Source organism: Chrysemys picta, chromosome 1 (assembly GCF_011386835.1).
Source record: "Chrysemys picta bellii isolate R12L10 chromosome 1, ASM1138683v2, whole genome shotgun sequence".
NCBI classification, from domain to species: Eukaryota; Metazoa; Chordata; order Testudines; family Emydidae; genus Chrysemys; species Chrysemys picta.
Genome location: NC_088791.1, coordinates 214,865,353 through 214,882,575, shown reverse-complemented (window position 1 = coordinate 214,882,575; position 17,223 = coordinate 214,865,353). Strand labels below are relative to the sequence as shown.

Genomic DNA, 17,223 nt, shown 5'->3' with positions numbered 1-17,223 from the left:
TCTACAAAGTGGTGGTTCATCTAGTCAGTCCTCAGCAGCACCTAGACTTTGCCTTGCAGGTCTGATTGGGAGTCCCCTTCTGAGCCTTTTGGGCAGGCTCCTTTAGCATTTACTTTCTTTTAAGGCTGTTTTCCTTATTCTGGTCACCTTTGCCAGGTGAATGACTGAATGGAACTCAGTCGTCATATATTCATTTTACCTGCAGCTCTTTCCAAACAATGTGAGTTTTTTTGCTTCCTCAAGAATTCATTCCTAAGGTGATTTCTGAATTCCATGTGAATGAGCCCATTGTTCTCCCTACTCTTTGCCCAAACGCGGTGTCTCCCTAGATAAGCAGCTGCATTTGTTGGATATTGAGTTAGTTCTGAAGCATTCTTTGTCATTTGCAAGAGTTTAGACAGTTGTGCCCTGAGCCACTGTCACTAGGTAAGTCTGACTGTATTCTGATAGCATGTGATCAAGCTGGTAAACCTCATCCCAAGGTAGTAAAATGCCATTCAATTAGAGTCTCTACATCGTGGACAGTGAGACCTGAGGCATTTGCTTTGGATGTGTGGAAGAGAGCAACCTAATCTTCTCCTCACCATCACTATCAACTAGTTATCTCCACTTCTTGGGCTGCCTTTGCAAAGTTTGCTAAGAGCAAAAAAATTAAGCTTGCCTCTTGGGCATCTGTATCCTTTATCTGTCCATGACTCCTGTGTCATAGGGTGGGAGAAGAGAGAGATGTACAACAAGGGAAAATTACATACCTGATAATTGTGTTTGTCATAGTCTCCTCTTTTCCCATCCCACATTCCATCCTCCTCCTCTCTTGGGAAATCACTGGTACTGTCTGTACAAAAGTTAGAGGAGGAGTATTCTGGCAATATTCAATCTTTTGTTCTGTCTGTCTTTGCATCTGTGCTCTGGAAGCATCTTTCACTAAAGGGACAGTGTGTGCCTGAGGTCTACAGAAAGAGAAGTGGTTTGTGCATTTCTTTGCCTCTTTGCTTGCAGTTGGAGGCAGCATGAGACTCTGTCTATGATTCCTGTTTCACAGGATAAAAGAGGAGACTGCAACAGTTACCAGGGATATAATGTTCCCTTTTCTTCCCTTTTTCAGTGTACTGTATATGTAGGTTGGTTTGTGTGTATGGATGTATTTGTTGCTTTACTGTGCATGGATAGCTATCTAAATAAATATGCATTCATCATCCTGAACACTGAAAACCAGATACAGCTTTCTCCCCCAGTTTGTCTTGAGTATGTACATGGATTTACAAGTCTTTGCACCATTAACACCAGTATAAATGACAGCAGCAACTGAATCTAGCCCAATGTTAAATAATAAAAACCTTTAAAATAATTCATGCTAAAAATGGTTGGAGAAACCATGATTTCCAATCCTCCTATACGGGCAAAATAAAGAAATAAAAAAACCCAAACTTTTGTGTGTGAAATCAGAGTTTGTCTAGACGAGGAGTTAGTTCACAGCAAGATGGGGTATAAATCGACCCTACGCTAGCCTGGCATGGACTAAGTGTCCATGTGGACCCTGCTGCTGCGCACTAAAAGTTGTCTAGTGTGGCTGTCCAGTAGATTGGGCCTCCTTAAAGTATTTACGGTACTTTAAATTAGGCACATGCATAATTCATTACTTTCTTATTTCTGTGCAGTGAGAAGTAAATGTAGAAACAGAGTAAGATGGTGATGATGATAGCTCTTGCAAATGTAGCTTAAAATTGTAAGCAAAACAAGTTAATACTTTACCATGGGGATAAAAATCAATGTAGAGAAATTCTTTAATCAATCTTAGGGCAGGTCTTCACTGCGGGGGGGTTGATTTAAGATACGCAAATTCAGCTACGCGAATAGCATAGCTGAATTCGACCTATCGGAGCCGACTTACCCCGCTGTGAGGACGGCGGCAAAATCGACCTCCGTGGCTCCCCGTCGACGGCGCTTACTCCCACCTCCGCTGGTGGAGTAAGAGCGTCGATTCGGGGATCAATTGTCGCATCCCGACGAGACGCGATAATTCGATCCCTGAGAGATCGATTTCTACCCGCCGATTCAGGTGGGTAGTGTAGACATAGCCTCAGTTGATTGAAGCCTAAAAATATAACTATATCTCAGCTGAGTGCTGTACATAGTGCAGTTTTATATCAGTTCAGTGTTGTTGTTTTTTACCTGTCTCATGTTCTGTGGCAGAGAGATTCTACTGGACTTCAGGGGGACTGAGCAATATAAAAATACTAAGGTAGCTATAGGCTTCTTGATTATGAAATGTTAAGTGAATATCCAGTCTAAGCATCTCTTTCAAGGGTAGCAGCATCTATGGGCTGTAGTGGTGCATGCGGTTATCTCAAGTCAATTTTTTCATGCTCTAAGAAAGATTATGTGGAAAAATATCCCCTCACCCCAACATCTCGGGGGAGGGGACATTTGCTCGGACTTCAGGGAGAATATAGTGTCCCTGGAAGGCAAATGTGGGGGAAGGGGAATGAAAACTCAGACCCCCCCCCAAAATGGAGAAGGGTGCATGTCGAAGCCATGCCCTCCCTTCGGGTTTTGCTGCATCCTTTTGGTTGGCTAAGGAGGTTTGTGGTATCTGATTGGCTCCTCCCTGGTAAGTTATATCTTTCCCTGTGCATGTTTTTGTGGATTGGGAAGGATTTTTTTCCCACTAGGTGAAATTAGCTGAGGTCTTGTGAGATTTTTTGCCTCCTTGCAGCATTGTGGAGGCACAATTGGGGCACAGACTGGGATTTAGAAGCCTATTAAATGAAACTATAGAAATGTGTAGTTGTTGTAACTTGTGGCAATGCAGTGCAGGTAAAGGCTAAAAGGTGCAGCTCCCAGAGGTAAATAAGACCAATGATTTGAAGTTGTGGACCTTGTACCTGTAAGGAGAGGCCTAAAAACACTCTATAGCCCATCCCCACAGAGGAGGAAGGTTAGGGGACTCAGAAGTGAACTGAGTCCTGGGAGGTAGGTTGTGGAGGGGCGGGTCTACGTTGAGTTACTACTTAGGCCTGGTCCACACTAACCCCCCACTTCGAACTAAGATACGCAACTTCAGCTACATGAATAACGTAGCTGAAGTCGAAGTATCTTAGTTCGAACTTACCGCGTGTCCAGACGCGGCAGGCAGGCTCCCCCGTCGACTCCGCGTACTCCTCTCGTGGAGCAGGAGTACTGGCGTCGACGGCGAGCACTTCAGGGATCGATTGCTTACTGCCGGAGGTAAGTATAGACGTACCCTTATATGGTGGGAGCCCTGTAACCCTCTATTGGACCCAGTTAAATGCTGGGTATGTGAGATGAGGGGGCATACATCACCTCTACCTGGTGTTACTTTAATAAAGTTGCAGCCTGCCACTTAAAATCCACTGTCGTGTCTCTTTTGTCCCCCCGAGTGTCCTGAGGAAACTATTGGAGTGAGAATGACTCATGCCAGCACATAGGAAATCTGGCACTGCTTTAAATCTGGCACTTCAAGTTTTAAACTCCATTTCTGGCAGCAGTTTTAAGACTTTAATCAGAGAACATACAGTACACAGCTACATACACGGACTCCTATAATGGAGGCTAAAATAGGAATATGAACAATTTTCTATCACTTCCGTGCAAGTATCCATTCACTTGCTAAGTGTAGCTTTTAAAACAATGTGTATCCAAATCAGTGAAGTCGACCTCTTTCAGGTATCCCTGTTTCACCTACCTTGCAGCTTAACATGAATGTAGTGATTTAATTGTTCAAAGATGCACTTAAAGATTTCCTTTTGTCTTTTGTCTGAGACAAAAAAATAAAAAATTGGCTTAAAACTTCTACGAAACACTGTGGAGGTGAAAAGTCAAAGTTAAGGGTTATTGCTGAATGAACAATATTTATAATGAGTAAAATGTCTTTAGAATTATACAGTTTTGCTTCATTATTAATTTATTTCATTTATGAGGTCTAGAAATGTTACTATATCTACCATCACTCTTCTCCTGAAGGATAGTTTTATGCTTAGGCCACTAGATTAGGACGCACGAGTTCTTAGTTTACACTTTCCTGTTGTGCCACAGACTTCCCGTGTGTCCTTGGGCAACTCACTTAATCTCTTTATGCCTCAGTTCCCCATATGTAAAATACATATATTTTCCTAAATCACAGGTGTTGTGAAGATAAATCTATTAATCTTTGTGAGGCACTCTGATATTACATTGATGGGAGCTGTATAAGTAACTGGAGCGAGTAAGACAATGAAATCAATTAGAAGTCCTGTCAGCTAGGAGTATAGGAACACAATTAAATAAATCTTATGATGATGGAATGTTGTTTTAGTGTGTAAAGCACGGTACTCTGTGTCAGTACACACCTGGATTCTATTATCAGCTCTACTCATGACTGTGTGTCCTCTTGGGAAAGTCACTTAATTTCTCTGTACTTTGGTTTACCCATTTGTAAAATGAGCATAACAATGCTTACTTCACAAAAGCGTAATGATATTTAATTAACAAATGTTTATAAAGCACTAGGAGATTATCAAACAAAAGATGTGATCTACTTCAATATAGTTTATATGCAAGCTATGTTGGTGTGGTGGTGTTATTTGAGGCCATCACTCTTTTGGTTATGATTAGATTTAATAATAAAATTAACACTGTGCATGTGTAGTAGGACTTTTTAAATCATATTTAACATTATTTCAAAGTCAAACTTCTTCATGTAGGGCAAGTGATGTATTCCTCATTCAGAATCACAGGGTGTATAAGCATAGATGTTTGGATAAAAAAAAAATTATAGAAGTGTGGAGTATTTATTATTCATTACTGGTGACGAGCTAACCTGAAAAAAATCAGAATATGGAATCTGTTGATGCTTCTTTAAACTTTAGGCAGCCGCCCCTTCCCAACCCTATAATGTATTCTGGAGGAGGTAGTCCTGAAGCATTCTATTCTTTTCCAGTGTCTTCAGAAGGGATGGAGGGAGGAAAGGTAAACCTATTGTTTGCTTCATTCTTTCTAGATTTTCACATGACTGCCAGCTGATATCCTTCCCCTCTGACCTCTTTTAGGGGAGTCAGTCTGCTTATTTACCAACCTCATGTAGATAGTTTAAGGTCATGTTATCAACCCAACCGTTGGCAGAATAAAAATGCTTCCTTTTTGTTTAATATTTTGTTTTACCACCCGGATGACTGTACATCAGACCATTTTAACTCAGCAGCAGGTTACTAATTATTTGGGTAATAATTTCATAGATGCAATGTAATGTTTCATGCATAATTATTTATTAATTTTTTATTCATTGTGAGGAGAGCAATCTGACCATTCAGATAATTTGTTAAAGAGTTTTTGAATTGCGTAAATAACTGAAAACTATTTGTGTGAATGGAGCCCTTCCCTCCACCACATAAATAGTTTTTCTTTTTATTTATAAGCTCAGAAATATTGAAGGAAGTCTTTTGATCAGTCACAAGCAAAATTAAAGAAAGTTAGTAACATGAGCGCTTTGATTTCCTTCAACAATAGGTTTTAATTAAATCTTTTGGTAGAATCAACATGTTTGCTAAGCAGGAAAACAGTATAGAAGGCCTTACAGCAGTGGTGGGCAACCTGCAGCCCATCAGGGTAATCCACTGGCGGGCCGTGAGACAGTTTGTTTACATTGACCATCCACAGACACGGCTGCTTGCAGCTCCCAGTGGCTGCGGTTTGCCGTTCCTGGCCAATGGGCTGTCGGCCGTGCCTGCGGACAGTCTCGTGGCCCGCCAGCGGATTACCCTGACGGGCCGTGTGTGGCCCATGGGCTGCAGGTTGCCCACCACTGCCTTACAGTTTATATTTAGCAGGAAAATATTTCTTTCCTCCAAAAATCTAATGACATCACCAGTTTTTCTTTTTCTGTAGATTTGGAACGAGTTAACATAAATGCAAAAAATATAGTCCTCCCATCATGGAGGCATTGATTACTGCTAACCCTCTTCCTTAGATATACTTAGTCCGGCTATGTTGGAAGAAGGACAGGAGACTCTCGATGAGGTTTAATTAGGGTACAACTTTATTCTTAAATGTCTGGGAGTACCCAGCAGATAAAAGTGTGTACTGCAGTCAATTCCATGATCATTTTGATATATACCTGGGAGGTTTCTGTCTATATCTATATCTATATCTACCTCTCCCTTACCTATCCTGGTCCTCAGCCAACTTGCTGCTGGGGCTTCACTATCCCCACCCGCTTGAATAAGGGTTTAGGGGGAAGGCTATGTAGGAGGGATGGGGTTGGCTTCCTATCATGTCAATTTTAGGAGTCCCAAAGCTCCCCATTTTTGCTCTTTTAAAGAATACCTCCTTTAAATCCTTTACCAATCCATTTTATCTGAGCACTGTATCCCTTCCCTAACTCCAACCTCCAGCCAATAAATGTTGTAATGTGAATAAGACTACCAGTTTTTTTAAAAAAATGCAACAGCTCATATGCCTCTGTTGTTTGAGATATTCTTGCTGAATTTCTGGAACTTTAGGTAATTCAGTGCTGTCATCTGCCTATATCCTGTGGCATCCTAAAAATGCTCCACTTGGGTCCTCGCATTTCTGCTGAGCCTGTAAATGTTTTTGTGGAGATGCCCTGGCTGCCCTGCAGTACTATGCATGAGAACAGGTGCTTCAGAAGGTGCTGACATCGCTTTTTGAGGATGTGGAGCTGGTTTACCATCTGGCACTCTAAAGGAGCAGAAATATGTTAGCAACTCTTTCAAAATGCCAGAAGGATGGAGGGAACTGGGATTAGAAGACTGACAGTCCTTTGCCCCACAGATAATTTGATTTGCCATGATAAAGGGCAAGGGAGTAGTTAGACTCTCTCCCGTTTTACTTTAGGAAAGGAGATAAAGAAAAGAGGGCTGCTAATATCAATTTTCCTAAAGTGGCATAAAGAGGGGAAACCTCAGAGAAGATTTTGTAGGAATTGTTTGCACTATTATTTATTTTCTGTAGTATCCACAGTGTGCTAAGCTTTAAGGAAGTCTCTTCTTGCATGCATGCCAAATGTGAAGATTTTAAACAAAGCTATTTTTAAATGATCAGAGTACAGAGTATTTTTCATATCCAGACAATTTAAGATTTTCCTAACTTTCTGAGGTGAAAAAAAGTCTCTGGGCTAAGACCAAACTAAAAAAATGTTTTATCAAATTTTAACAGCAACTGAAAATAGGAATTCAGAATAAAAGTATTAATTTAGACTGTGGTGACGCTATAACCCAATCATACCTACTACAAGCAAGGTTCACATACCAAAGAGGAGAGTTTGTTGGAGCTGTAGTTCTTGTCATCCTTAAAGATCTATGTGTCTCTGTCATTACAGGCTCTACCTCTAGATAATCAACTATAACGTGAGTAATGCGTCCTGAGTCAGAGGTAACATGCATTCTACTTAGCAAAATGAAACAATGGGGTCAGCCTGCAACTAAAAAGACCTGCCGTGATTAGATCACGTTGAAAAAATTGATGTTGTAAATTATTTTAAGTTACTTATATTAATCTTAAGTTTTAAAAGTGGACAGGTAGGCCTCTTAAGTCATATCATGAGTTAAAATACTATGTGTTAAAATAAACCCAAGCAATCCCATCCAAACAAAACCTGCTCTGAACCCTTCAACAGGATTCAAATAAAGGAGTTTGCTGTAAATGAAATTCTCCTTTCCTTGAATGCTTAACTAAGTACTAAAACCTTGGTGTCTTTTTTGTTGGTTTTGTTTATTCTTCCTCTTTACAGAACATGGGATAATACACAGAATTTAAGATTAAAAAAATGCATTAAATATGGTGGTCTAAAAACATTGTTGCTTTAAGAACAGGAGTACTTGTGGCACAAGTACAAAGGCTTGGTCTACACTAACCCCCCAAATCGAACTAAGGTACGCAACTTCAGCTACGTGAATAACGTAGCTGAAGTTCGAAGTACCTTAGTTCGATCTTACCTCAGTCCACACGCGGCAGGCAGGCTCCCCCGTCGACTCCGCGGTACTCCTCTCGCCGAGCTGGAGTACCGCAGTCGACGGCGAGCACTTCCGTCCAGACAAGACGCGATAAGTCGAACCCAGAAGTTTGATTGCCAGCTGCCGAACTAGCGGCTGGGTATAGACGTACCCTTAGAGACTAACAAATTTATTAGAGCATAAGCTTTCGTGGACTACAGCCCACTTCTTCGGATTACTCCTGCTCTTTGGTCAAATCCTACATGTTGACTAGCTGACTTTTATTAATGCATTTTGAAATTCCATACAAGAAGCTAGTATTAATGCAATATTTAGAAATCAGGAAATTCAGTGCTGAGTTTGAAAGCTCAAACATAACTTTGCCACACTGTGCTTATTTTGTAAAATATTGTGTAATTTTATATCCTTTAAAATTATTTGTCTCATAATAAAATGAAAACTGGAAATTCTTGCATAACCTTGCATATAGCAACATTGGGTGTCCAGATTGGGTTTGTTGTTTACCTCAAGATCAACAAAACAAGACAAACTGAAACAGAATCAGTTTAGTGTTGTATAGTGGTGAAAATTTAGAAATAAATGGCCCTGAATTTAATTTAGGTGGTAAGTGAATCATCTTGTTAGAAATACATATATGTTCCTCCTCATGCAGCCCACAGAATAATTCGCACTGAAGTGCCTCTTTTTGGTACATGGGTTTGCGTGTGTTAGGGCAATTTGGAAGGAGTTTCTTTATACAGAATTTTGGAGACAATTGTAATACTTGTGACTGCTTTTCATTTACTTTTCTAATTCTTTCCTTGAAGCAATTAGAAACATATTTTATCTAAGGAATTCAAATTTCTTTACCAAGGAGATGGTATATCATAGATGGGGAAACCTAAAGTACAAAGGCATTATGTCATATGGGCTAGACTTTGCCTCTCCCTGACGTGATTATCTACTGTGGGAGAAGATACTAGGGTCCCAATAGTATCACCCGAAATTTGACCCATCCAGTGTTCGTACACATGTACTCAGTGGTTTGACTGACAGCTAGTTCTCCTGTCTAATGTAAGGTGACTTGTCTTGCTCACACAGTTCCCCACGTGAATAAATGCGAATAGCAGTAAACAGCAATTTTGGCAGCAAATCAGCTAGTTTTGTGTGAAGTAGGAGAATAGCTACTTGGAATTTGGGCAGGCCTTGCAAGACACAATCCAGCCTCTCTCAACAGCAGGATCAAAAGAACAAAGCAGTTTTGATGACAAAACATGTGTACTGTGTCACACAAAGAAAGGCTCGACTACAAGTAGCCAAGTTACCCTCCTGTCTTGTCCTCCTAGGGGTGTTGAAAGTCTGAAGTCTTAAAGGGGGGGATTGGGAATTGCTGGGGGTGATGGTAGCAGGGAGATCTTGAAGAGAGCTCCTGGAAGATAAATTTAGTTTACTTGGAAGAGGGCTTTAATCCAGTGCCTTTAGAATAGCTTGTTCTGACATTTTTCAGTTTCAGGCATGCTTCCCCTTCACTTCCTACTTTTAATCGCCCCCTCCTCCACTAAAATAAAATTAAATCTATTGTTCAGTTTGTATTGATACTTCTGTTTTATTCTGTTTTGCTGAGGTCTTACAATGTTCATTGGTTTGTTTATGCTTCCCAGAGATCATCAGTGCTGAGTAGCAGTTTCCCTTAATCTATCCTTGCCAATCTGATAGCTGTCTTGTTCCCTCAAGAATCTTAGTATTTCCTATTCAAGAGAGATGAAACAGTCTGAGGCTGACTGGTCCAGAAATGAGATTCTTACGAGGGCATCAATGAAAGTGGAAGGTGGTCTTCATTTGAAGATTATAGCTAATTTTTCATTGGAAAGATCTTAGTCAACTAAAATTGTTTTTGCCCCAGAGAATCAAAATTGGAATGTACAAATCCTAATCATTTTCAGTGTTCTTCTTTAATCCCCACAACTCTCACTCAAAGGTTAGAGAACCTTCCATTTATTTGAAAGTACCCCAGGAAAGGCAGGACAGTGTTCATCTAAGCATAGTTTGAAAATGTACATTAAGTAGTTTTTAAAAACCTGGCAGCATAACCAAAAAATCAGTTAATATATCTTTCTGCCTGTTATATTTAGAAAGGGGATGGAATTAAAGCACAAGGCATGATTCTCTCATGCAACCTCATTCTAACTTATATGACAAGAATCTTGCATTACTGCCATAACTCTGTAACTTGCACCATGTCGTCCTCTTCAAGACTCTTAGTTTTGCTTTATTCTGCACCAGGATTCCTTCACAGAAATCTTTTCAGTTGATTTACACTGTTATAGAATTAAAATGAACAGTGGGTTACATATAGAGAGAGGGTGTTTAACAAGTGAGAATTTTAATTCAGTCTTTCTGGCAGCATAAAGGAGAATGAAATTACAGGTATATTCAAGGTGGTAACTTTCCTTGGTCCTTAAAAACTCACAAAATGTTGAACACATCCATGTGAATCAGAAAGCACCATTATGGAGACACAAAGTGGTTTTTCTTAAGATAGTAGTACTCAGAACCAAACGTTTTAAATTTTATTCGGTAACCTTCTAGTTGCTATACATATTATTAAAGTAAGCTGGAGACTATGGCAAGATGGTGAATGTATTCTACAAAACTTGATGAATGAATATGTGTAGTTTTATTCAAAGTACTATAGCAAAATGAGTGGTGGTTTTGGATTGAAATCACCTGGGAAAGGACATATGTGAAGAAGTGAAGGGGTGTGTGTGTGTGGTGTGTGTGTACCTTTTATATATATATATATATATAAAGTTCCAGCCACGCTTAAAAGTCCAGTGTGGAGTCCAGAAGGGATTCCATAGGAGCAATTTTGTCAGTGTTCTGCTTCCCTGTTTACATTGATATACTATACAAACACACCTTGGTGGAGAGAAGATGAGAATTTAACATTTCATGCAATGCATTTTGCTGTACTGAGAAAGGATGACTAGGTTCACTGTAGCACTTGAAGAATGATGATGGCAGCCTTCCTGTGCCTCAAGACTATTGACACAGGCACTATTGCTGACTTTGATCAATATGCCAATCAGCAACTCTGAAAATAATTGGTGATTGGAAAAATCAATGTATGATTTGGCATAATGGATGAACAAGCCAAATAATATGTATATTCTGAGAATCTTACATTCGACTTAATTTCTTGGCAGCATAAATTTGGTTACCAGTTTTGCAGTAAATCTGAGTTTGTTCTCATGCACCCAAGAGTAAATTCCTTGCAGTGAAAGGGAAACCACATACAGATGTGTTTCACTGCTATACTAGACTAATAAAGGACAACATCAATGCTCCACTTCTTGATATTTTTCCATCTTATCCTTCCATAAGTAGCAACATGCTATAGGTAGCATTGTACTATGTGTATTTACTTCATAGGTTTGGAAATTTCATATACCAGTTAGAAAATTTTCTTGTAAAAAGAACAAAATTAAGAATGTTTTTAATCATGATCCTTTAAAGTTAGGAGAAAACATAGTTATTAATGTTTAAAATGAGAAAAGGAGAGACACTTAGGGATGTAAAATATGATAAAACGAATAGCTTTCTAAACACACAGGCTAAGATTTTCAAGTTACTTGTGATTTTGGGTACCTCAGCTTTTAGGCGGTCAATCTGAGACACCTTAACGGGGCCTGATTTTTTTTATTTTTATTTTTTTTAAGAATACACTGAGGGCTTGCTCTCTGAAAATCAGATATCTTTAAGGTGTTCCATACTGGCAATCTAAAATCTATCATTAGTCACTTTTGAAAAGCTTACTCAAGTTGTGTACCATAACAACTTTCCTTTTTTCAAAAGCTACATACAACAAATTATTCCAAAAAATTCTACCAAGTATTTAGAAGAAAAGGACAATTAGTCTTTTCACACTCAAGTGCCATATTTCACAATATTTGCAAAGTACTGTAATGTAAATGGGAAATTTTATTTTTGGACTGATGTTCAAGTACAGTAGCTAGATTACATTTCATTTATTAATTTATTGTAATTTAAATGGATGAAATTATTTAGAATAAAATTTCAAAAGCTGTGGTGTTTAAATTAACTAGGCTTTTAAATTTATTTTATAGCATTGTAAAGAATAGAAGTCTTAACTGAACCCTGTTATGCTTGCATCTGCCTGAAGTAGTAATATTTTAATGGTGTTTACAGTAATATTAATAGTATAATATTAGCATTTTTAAAGAGTAGAGGTATGGCAACATATATTTAGTAGAGTTTACAGTAATTATGAAGCATAAGATGTGCAGTTAAATTATGTTACTCTGGGTTAGACTGTATGAGATAGAAGCTAGGTCCTTTTAACCCTTTAACCTCTAAGGAAATACATCAGTGTATAATTAGTTTAAAAATCACAATGAGATTAAACTGTGTGTTTTGGATGGAGGAGCAGTAGTTTAGTCATTCTAATAGCTGAAATGGTACATACCCATTTTAGTGTACTGTAATAAGTATTATTTTTAGTTGGCATGTTTTCTAATACTGTAATTTAAATTTTGACAGTTTTGCAGAGTTAATCTTCTAAAATATATATATATACACAAACCTATTATGTTGTTATTAAGAAGGGAACATTACCTCTTGAATACTGTACCTCAATTTTATTGTAATGATTTTGCTGGTTACCAGGTGGGGTGGCAGTTGAAAAATTTGGTGAATGCACTACGAGAGGATCCGAGTGGTGTTATCTTAACTTTGAAAAAGCGACCTCAGAGCATGCTTACCTCAGCACCAGCTTTACTGAAAAATATGAGATGGAAGCCCCTTGCTCTGCAGGTAATGAAGCTTAATCATAAGTCATACACCATCATTTTAACTATAGATTATCTCAGTGATGCTTTATTGTGCTTCATCTCAGCAGCATATGGATTTAATCTTGTATGCTTTGAAAACTTGTTTGTGAAATGATATCTGCACAGCTTGTTCTCATAGGCGCAGTTGAAATTAAATCCATTAGTTAGACCTTTTAAAATGAAAAGACAATCCATAAGATCTTTTGTGGTTTGGAAGTATTTAAAAATTATCCCAGATAACCGCAGGGTAATACTTCTAATCTACACAAATTGTTTGAGGGCTCCCTTCATTTTTATGGGCATAGTTAGGAAGCTGCTATATTATAGTTTAGGTTCTTTTAAGGATTACATAGCAGCATAATTTATAAATAGAGAAAAAATGTGATTTTGTTTTCAATTTAGCCAAGTACTTAATCAAGTGCACAACTTTAAGCATGTGCCTAAATATTTTGTGAATCAGGACCTTAGACAAGTACATGACTTTACTCCTCTGAGTAGTCCCATTGAAGTCTGCTCACGTGAGCAAAGGTATGCCTAAATTATTTGTAAGGATCAGTTCCTTAGTACTTAAAATATGTGCAGGTCTACAGAAGGTCTAAGCTGACCCTTTATTTCTCTTGTTTTTTAATAAAACTACAGTATGCCAAAAATGGAAATAGTTTAGTCAAAAATTTAGCATTTTACTTTAGTATAAAACATCACTGTGATAGCTTTATTTCCTAATAATTAAATTTTAGGAAATCCAGAATAATCTATCTCCAGGCCGATTAAATCATTTTACCAATTGATGAAAGCTGAAAAATAATGTATTTCCCCTTCACTTCAGTTGGGACATAATCTAGGAAGAACTTTATTTTCCTTGCATAAAAATTGCATTCTTAAGAGAGATTATTATCCTATTTTAAACATAGTCTAATTTAAAAATTAATACTGTTCATTGAAATAAAAAGTCATATTGTGAAGGAAAATGAGATATGGAAATGCCACTGCTGATAGTGGCTTTCTTTGCCATTTAAAATGCTAACAGGTTTATAAAAGCAACTAATACCATTCATCACATCCTTTCCTCAACCCCACCTCCATGGTTAAATATGCCATTGTCTTTCAACTTGAATAGCTGTTAAAAAGATTAAGTTGTCTTAGCATTTAAAACATGAAGTACTCCATGGAAATGTGGCATTAAGTTTCAACCAACAAATAGCTGATCAGCATCTGAGTATATAACTGAAAATATGTATGCATGATAATGGGCATATGAATGTACTTACTTGAAAGTTGTGATTTTATCAAAGTTTTTTTGCTGACAATATAACCATCAGTGAAAAATACACACCATTGCTTAAAATGAGACTGTACCCTATTTCCTCTGTAGTATTTTTTGGTGACATTATGTCCATTTCATTAAATATTTGTTCTGGCTCTACTTGAGTGTCTGCCACTAGACTATTCCCACTAAAGATCCCACAGCAGGATTTTATAAGGGATAGTGGAGTAGTGGAGACACATGAATGTGCAGTTAAATCAAGAGAGGAGACAGGCTACTCCAAAGGGATGGGGTGGGAGGGGGGATCAGACAGCAACCAGCTTCCACCCTTTAGGCTTCATACAGCAAGAAAGCATGAGTCTCTAAAGGGCTCACTGAGCCTTCTTACATGGGAGTGAGAATCCATTAAACTCCCCTGAAGATTGTTGAGATGCTTCTGCTGCTGTGATATGTGCATCAGGGACATCATTTGTTATGGAATGAGGAGGCAATTGCCTCCCTCCCCTCGTCATTTTCATAGTTCCTCACCACTCAGTGCTGCGGTGTCTCCCCCAGGCCTCCAGCAGCCACTGGGGAGCAGGCCATTGTCAACACCGTCTGCCTCTTCCCACTAGCTGGATGGGTAGCAGCGGCAGTAGCTTGGGCCAGGTCTAAGAAGAGCAGGAAGAGGCCTGGTCCCTGCACCAGGCCAGCCATGTGCGAGACACCTCTTCTGGCCTGCACCCTTCCCATCTCTCTGGGATAGGGCCAGGCCACCACACCCCCTCCTTGAGAGTAAGACCGGCCCCCTAACCTCCCACAAGCAGCTGTAGCCTCAGTGAGAAGAAGGAGGTGAGGATGGTGACACAGCTTTGCCCCCCACTCCCAGAATTTTTCTGAAATGATGGCCCTAATGAATGTGCATGCACCAACATGCAAGCATGAGGCCTATAATTCACCCACTCCTCAAAATCTTAATTTAATCGCTAGATGAAAAGGTTTTCATGTGCACATGGCATTATATTGCAGAGATGAAAATTCACTTCTCTCTTAATTTGTTCGATTTGGGTCTAGTTTACAGTTTAGCATACTTAGAATGTCACAGAGCAGATACAGTTTTTAAAGTGAAATGTTAAAGGTTTTTTTCTCACAATAATAGTATAGGAAATACTGGTAGTTTTTGAGGATATTTTGATTAATAGAAACTGAAATCCTATTAAAGTATTATAAATACAAACCTGATATGACATGGTGATATGTTATAGTCTTATTAGATATGACATAAAAGAAAAAGCCAGGAATCTTATTTTCGCATGTTTGTGTGTGTGTGTGTGTGTGTATATACATATATATATATATATATATATATATATATATATATATATATGTGTGTGTGTGTGTGTATCTGCGGTACTTCATGGCTTTCTAAAGTGAGGGATAATTATTTTCTGTAGAAAAAGTTTCAACAATAAGTAGGACAAATTTCAGAATCTGCATAATGCTAAGATCTGTCTTGTTAACTTAAACACATTGGAGTTAAACAGAATACCAGTTGGCCCCAGATGAAATCAATTTTAGAGCTTAAATACTGAATAAGTGTGTAATAGCTATGGCAAATTCTGATTAAAAGCAAAAAAGGTGCCATACTCTCACAGCTGTTCAAAAGTATGAACTGATTAGCATCAGACATCTGCATCGATTATCCATACTATTTTGATGATATTTTCATTTCTCTACAAATCCTAATGTCACTGTCCAGAACACAGTTTACTCCAAAATTTACACTTTGTAATTAGAAATTGCTATTTTGTGTTTCCTAAGTATGTGCTAGTTTCACAGACAGCTGATATTTTGTTTAATGGCAGTGGGAAAGACTTACTATAGGGAGAGGGTGAAAAATGGATGTTAACATAAATAGATAAAAGGAACATCTCCATAGTCTCTTTTTTCGAACCATAACATATTTGCTATATCAAGATGTCATTAAATAATGGAGAATGTTATAAGTGTGCAATCATCTCAAAGCTAAAACTGTTCAATAATTTCAGCACACATAAGCAATAATAAAATCCATACCCCGAAATAAGGTCTTGTGAAAGCACAAAATATAAGAAGATATATCCATAGCAACAGGTGTGGAGAGGAACTATAATTAGTTATTGACTTAGCGCCTGTAAATTAGCTTTTTATTTAACTTCTGCAAGAGGGGTGAGTAGAAGAAAAGGGCAAAATATGATTTCCGAGATTAATCAAATAGTATTGAGTGTTGTAGGGGAAAGTGGGACTTGGCAAAATGTAAGAAGCACTGGTAGTGAAACAGAGATTTAGTTTTTGAAAGCGCCTGCATCAGCAAACATCTCTAATAGTTGTCGCATCAAACTTGGAGGCATAAATGGTTCAGCAAATTAAATTAAGGGGCTCATTTACATTGGGATCTTGTAATTGAAACCTTTTAAATCACAGTTCTAACAGAATAATATTGACACATTAGTCACTAAACTGCCCTCTGCTTGCTTAGTTGATAATTGTATGTACGAACATGAATGTTTGTCATTTGGAGCAAGATTTAAAAAATCAAAGATTTAATGGCGCAATATTAAGTATGCCAATAAGATGGGTGAATGCTAGATGAAGTACTCCAACGTCAGCACTGTGTAAGTGCGACTAATGACTCTGTGGTATATGAATCATTTCAGTGCAGGAGATGACAGGAGTTGTGAGAGTTTTAAGCTTTTTTTAATATGTCCTGGTAATATTGTTAACCACCTGTTGTCCACTGAAAAACTTTTCTCCTCTTGTAGTGCTCTAAACTTGTAATACATCAACCAAAAGTTCATGGTCTGTAGATGTGAAAAGGGCTTGTTGATAGTGCCAGTTGGCAAATCTGAAAAACTACGAGTCCCACAAGCTTATTTTTGTGAATGCAATATGTTTATTTTCCACAACTTGTTCCTGTTGTAAGTGTCTTGCCATTGATAATGCGCAAGTGACATTTAACAAATGGAACTTTCTGTTGACTCCTTCATTAGGTTTCCTTCTTTTAGCAGACATTGACTAATTTGTTTTTTCACAATTATTATATGCTGAAAATATCTCTGAGAGGTAAAAAAGTAAAATAAAAAAAATGCCAAATCTCTGTAGCAGGCTGGAAACCAGAGTGCAAAAATATGACTCAGCATGC

General features: G+C 38.2%; 1 protein-coding gene across 12 annotated transcripts in view; it reads left to right on the top strand.

The window, feature by feature from the left end:
• CNKSR2 (connector enhancer of kinase suppressor of Ras 2) overlaps nucleotides 1-17,223 on the top strand; it is a 366,844-nt gene that overhangs the window by 198,018 nt on the left and 151,603 nt on the right. For 6 of the 12 annotated variants that reach the window (XR_010596212.1, XM_005281515.4, XM_008170196.4 and 3 more), the window contains one exon: nucleotides 12,636-12,782. The exons of the other annotated variants lie outside the window; for them this stretch is intronic. Coding sequence is in view for 5 of the 6 variants with exons in the window: in XM_005281515.4 (XP_005281572.1) it covers nucleotides 12,636-12,782 (147 nt within the window). In the remaining variant the exon portion in view is untranslated. The remainder of the gene's footprint in view (nucleotides 1-12,635; nucleotides 12,783-17,223) is intronic. 12 annotated transcript variants of the gene reach the window in all.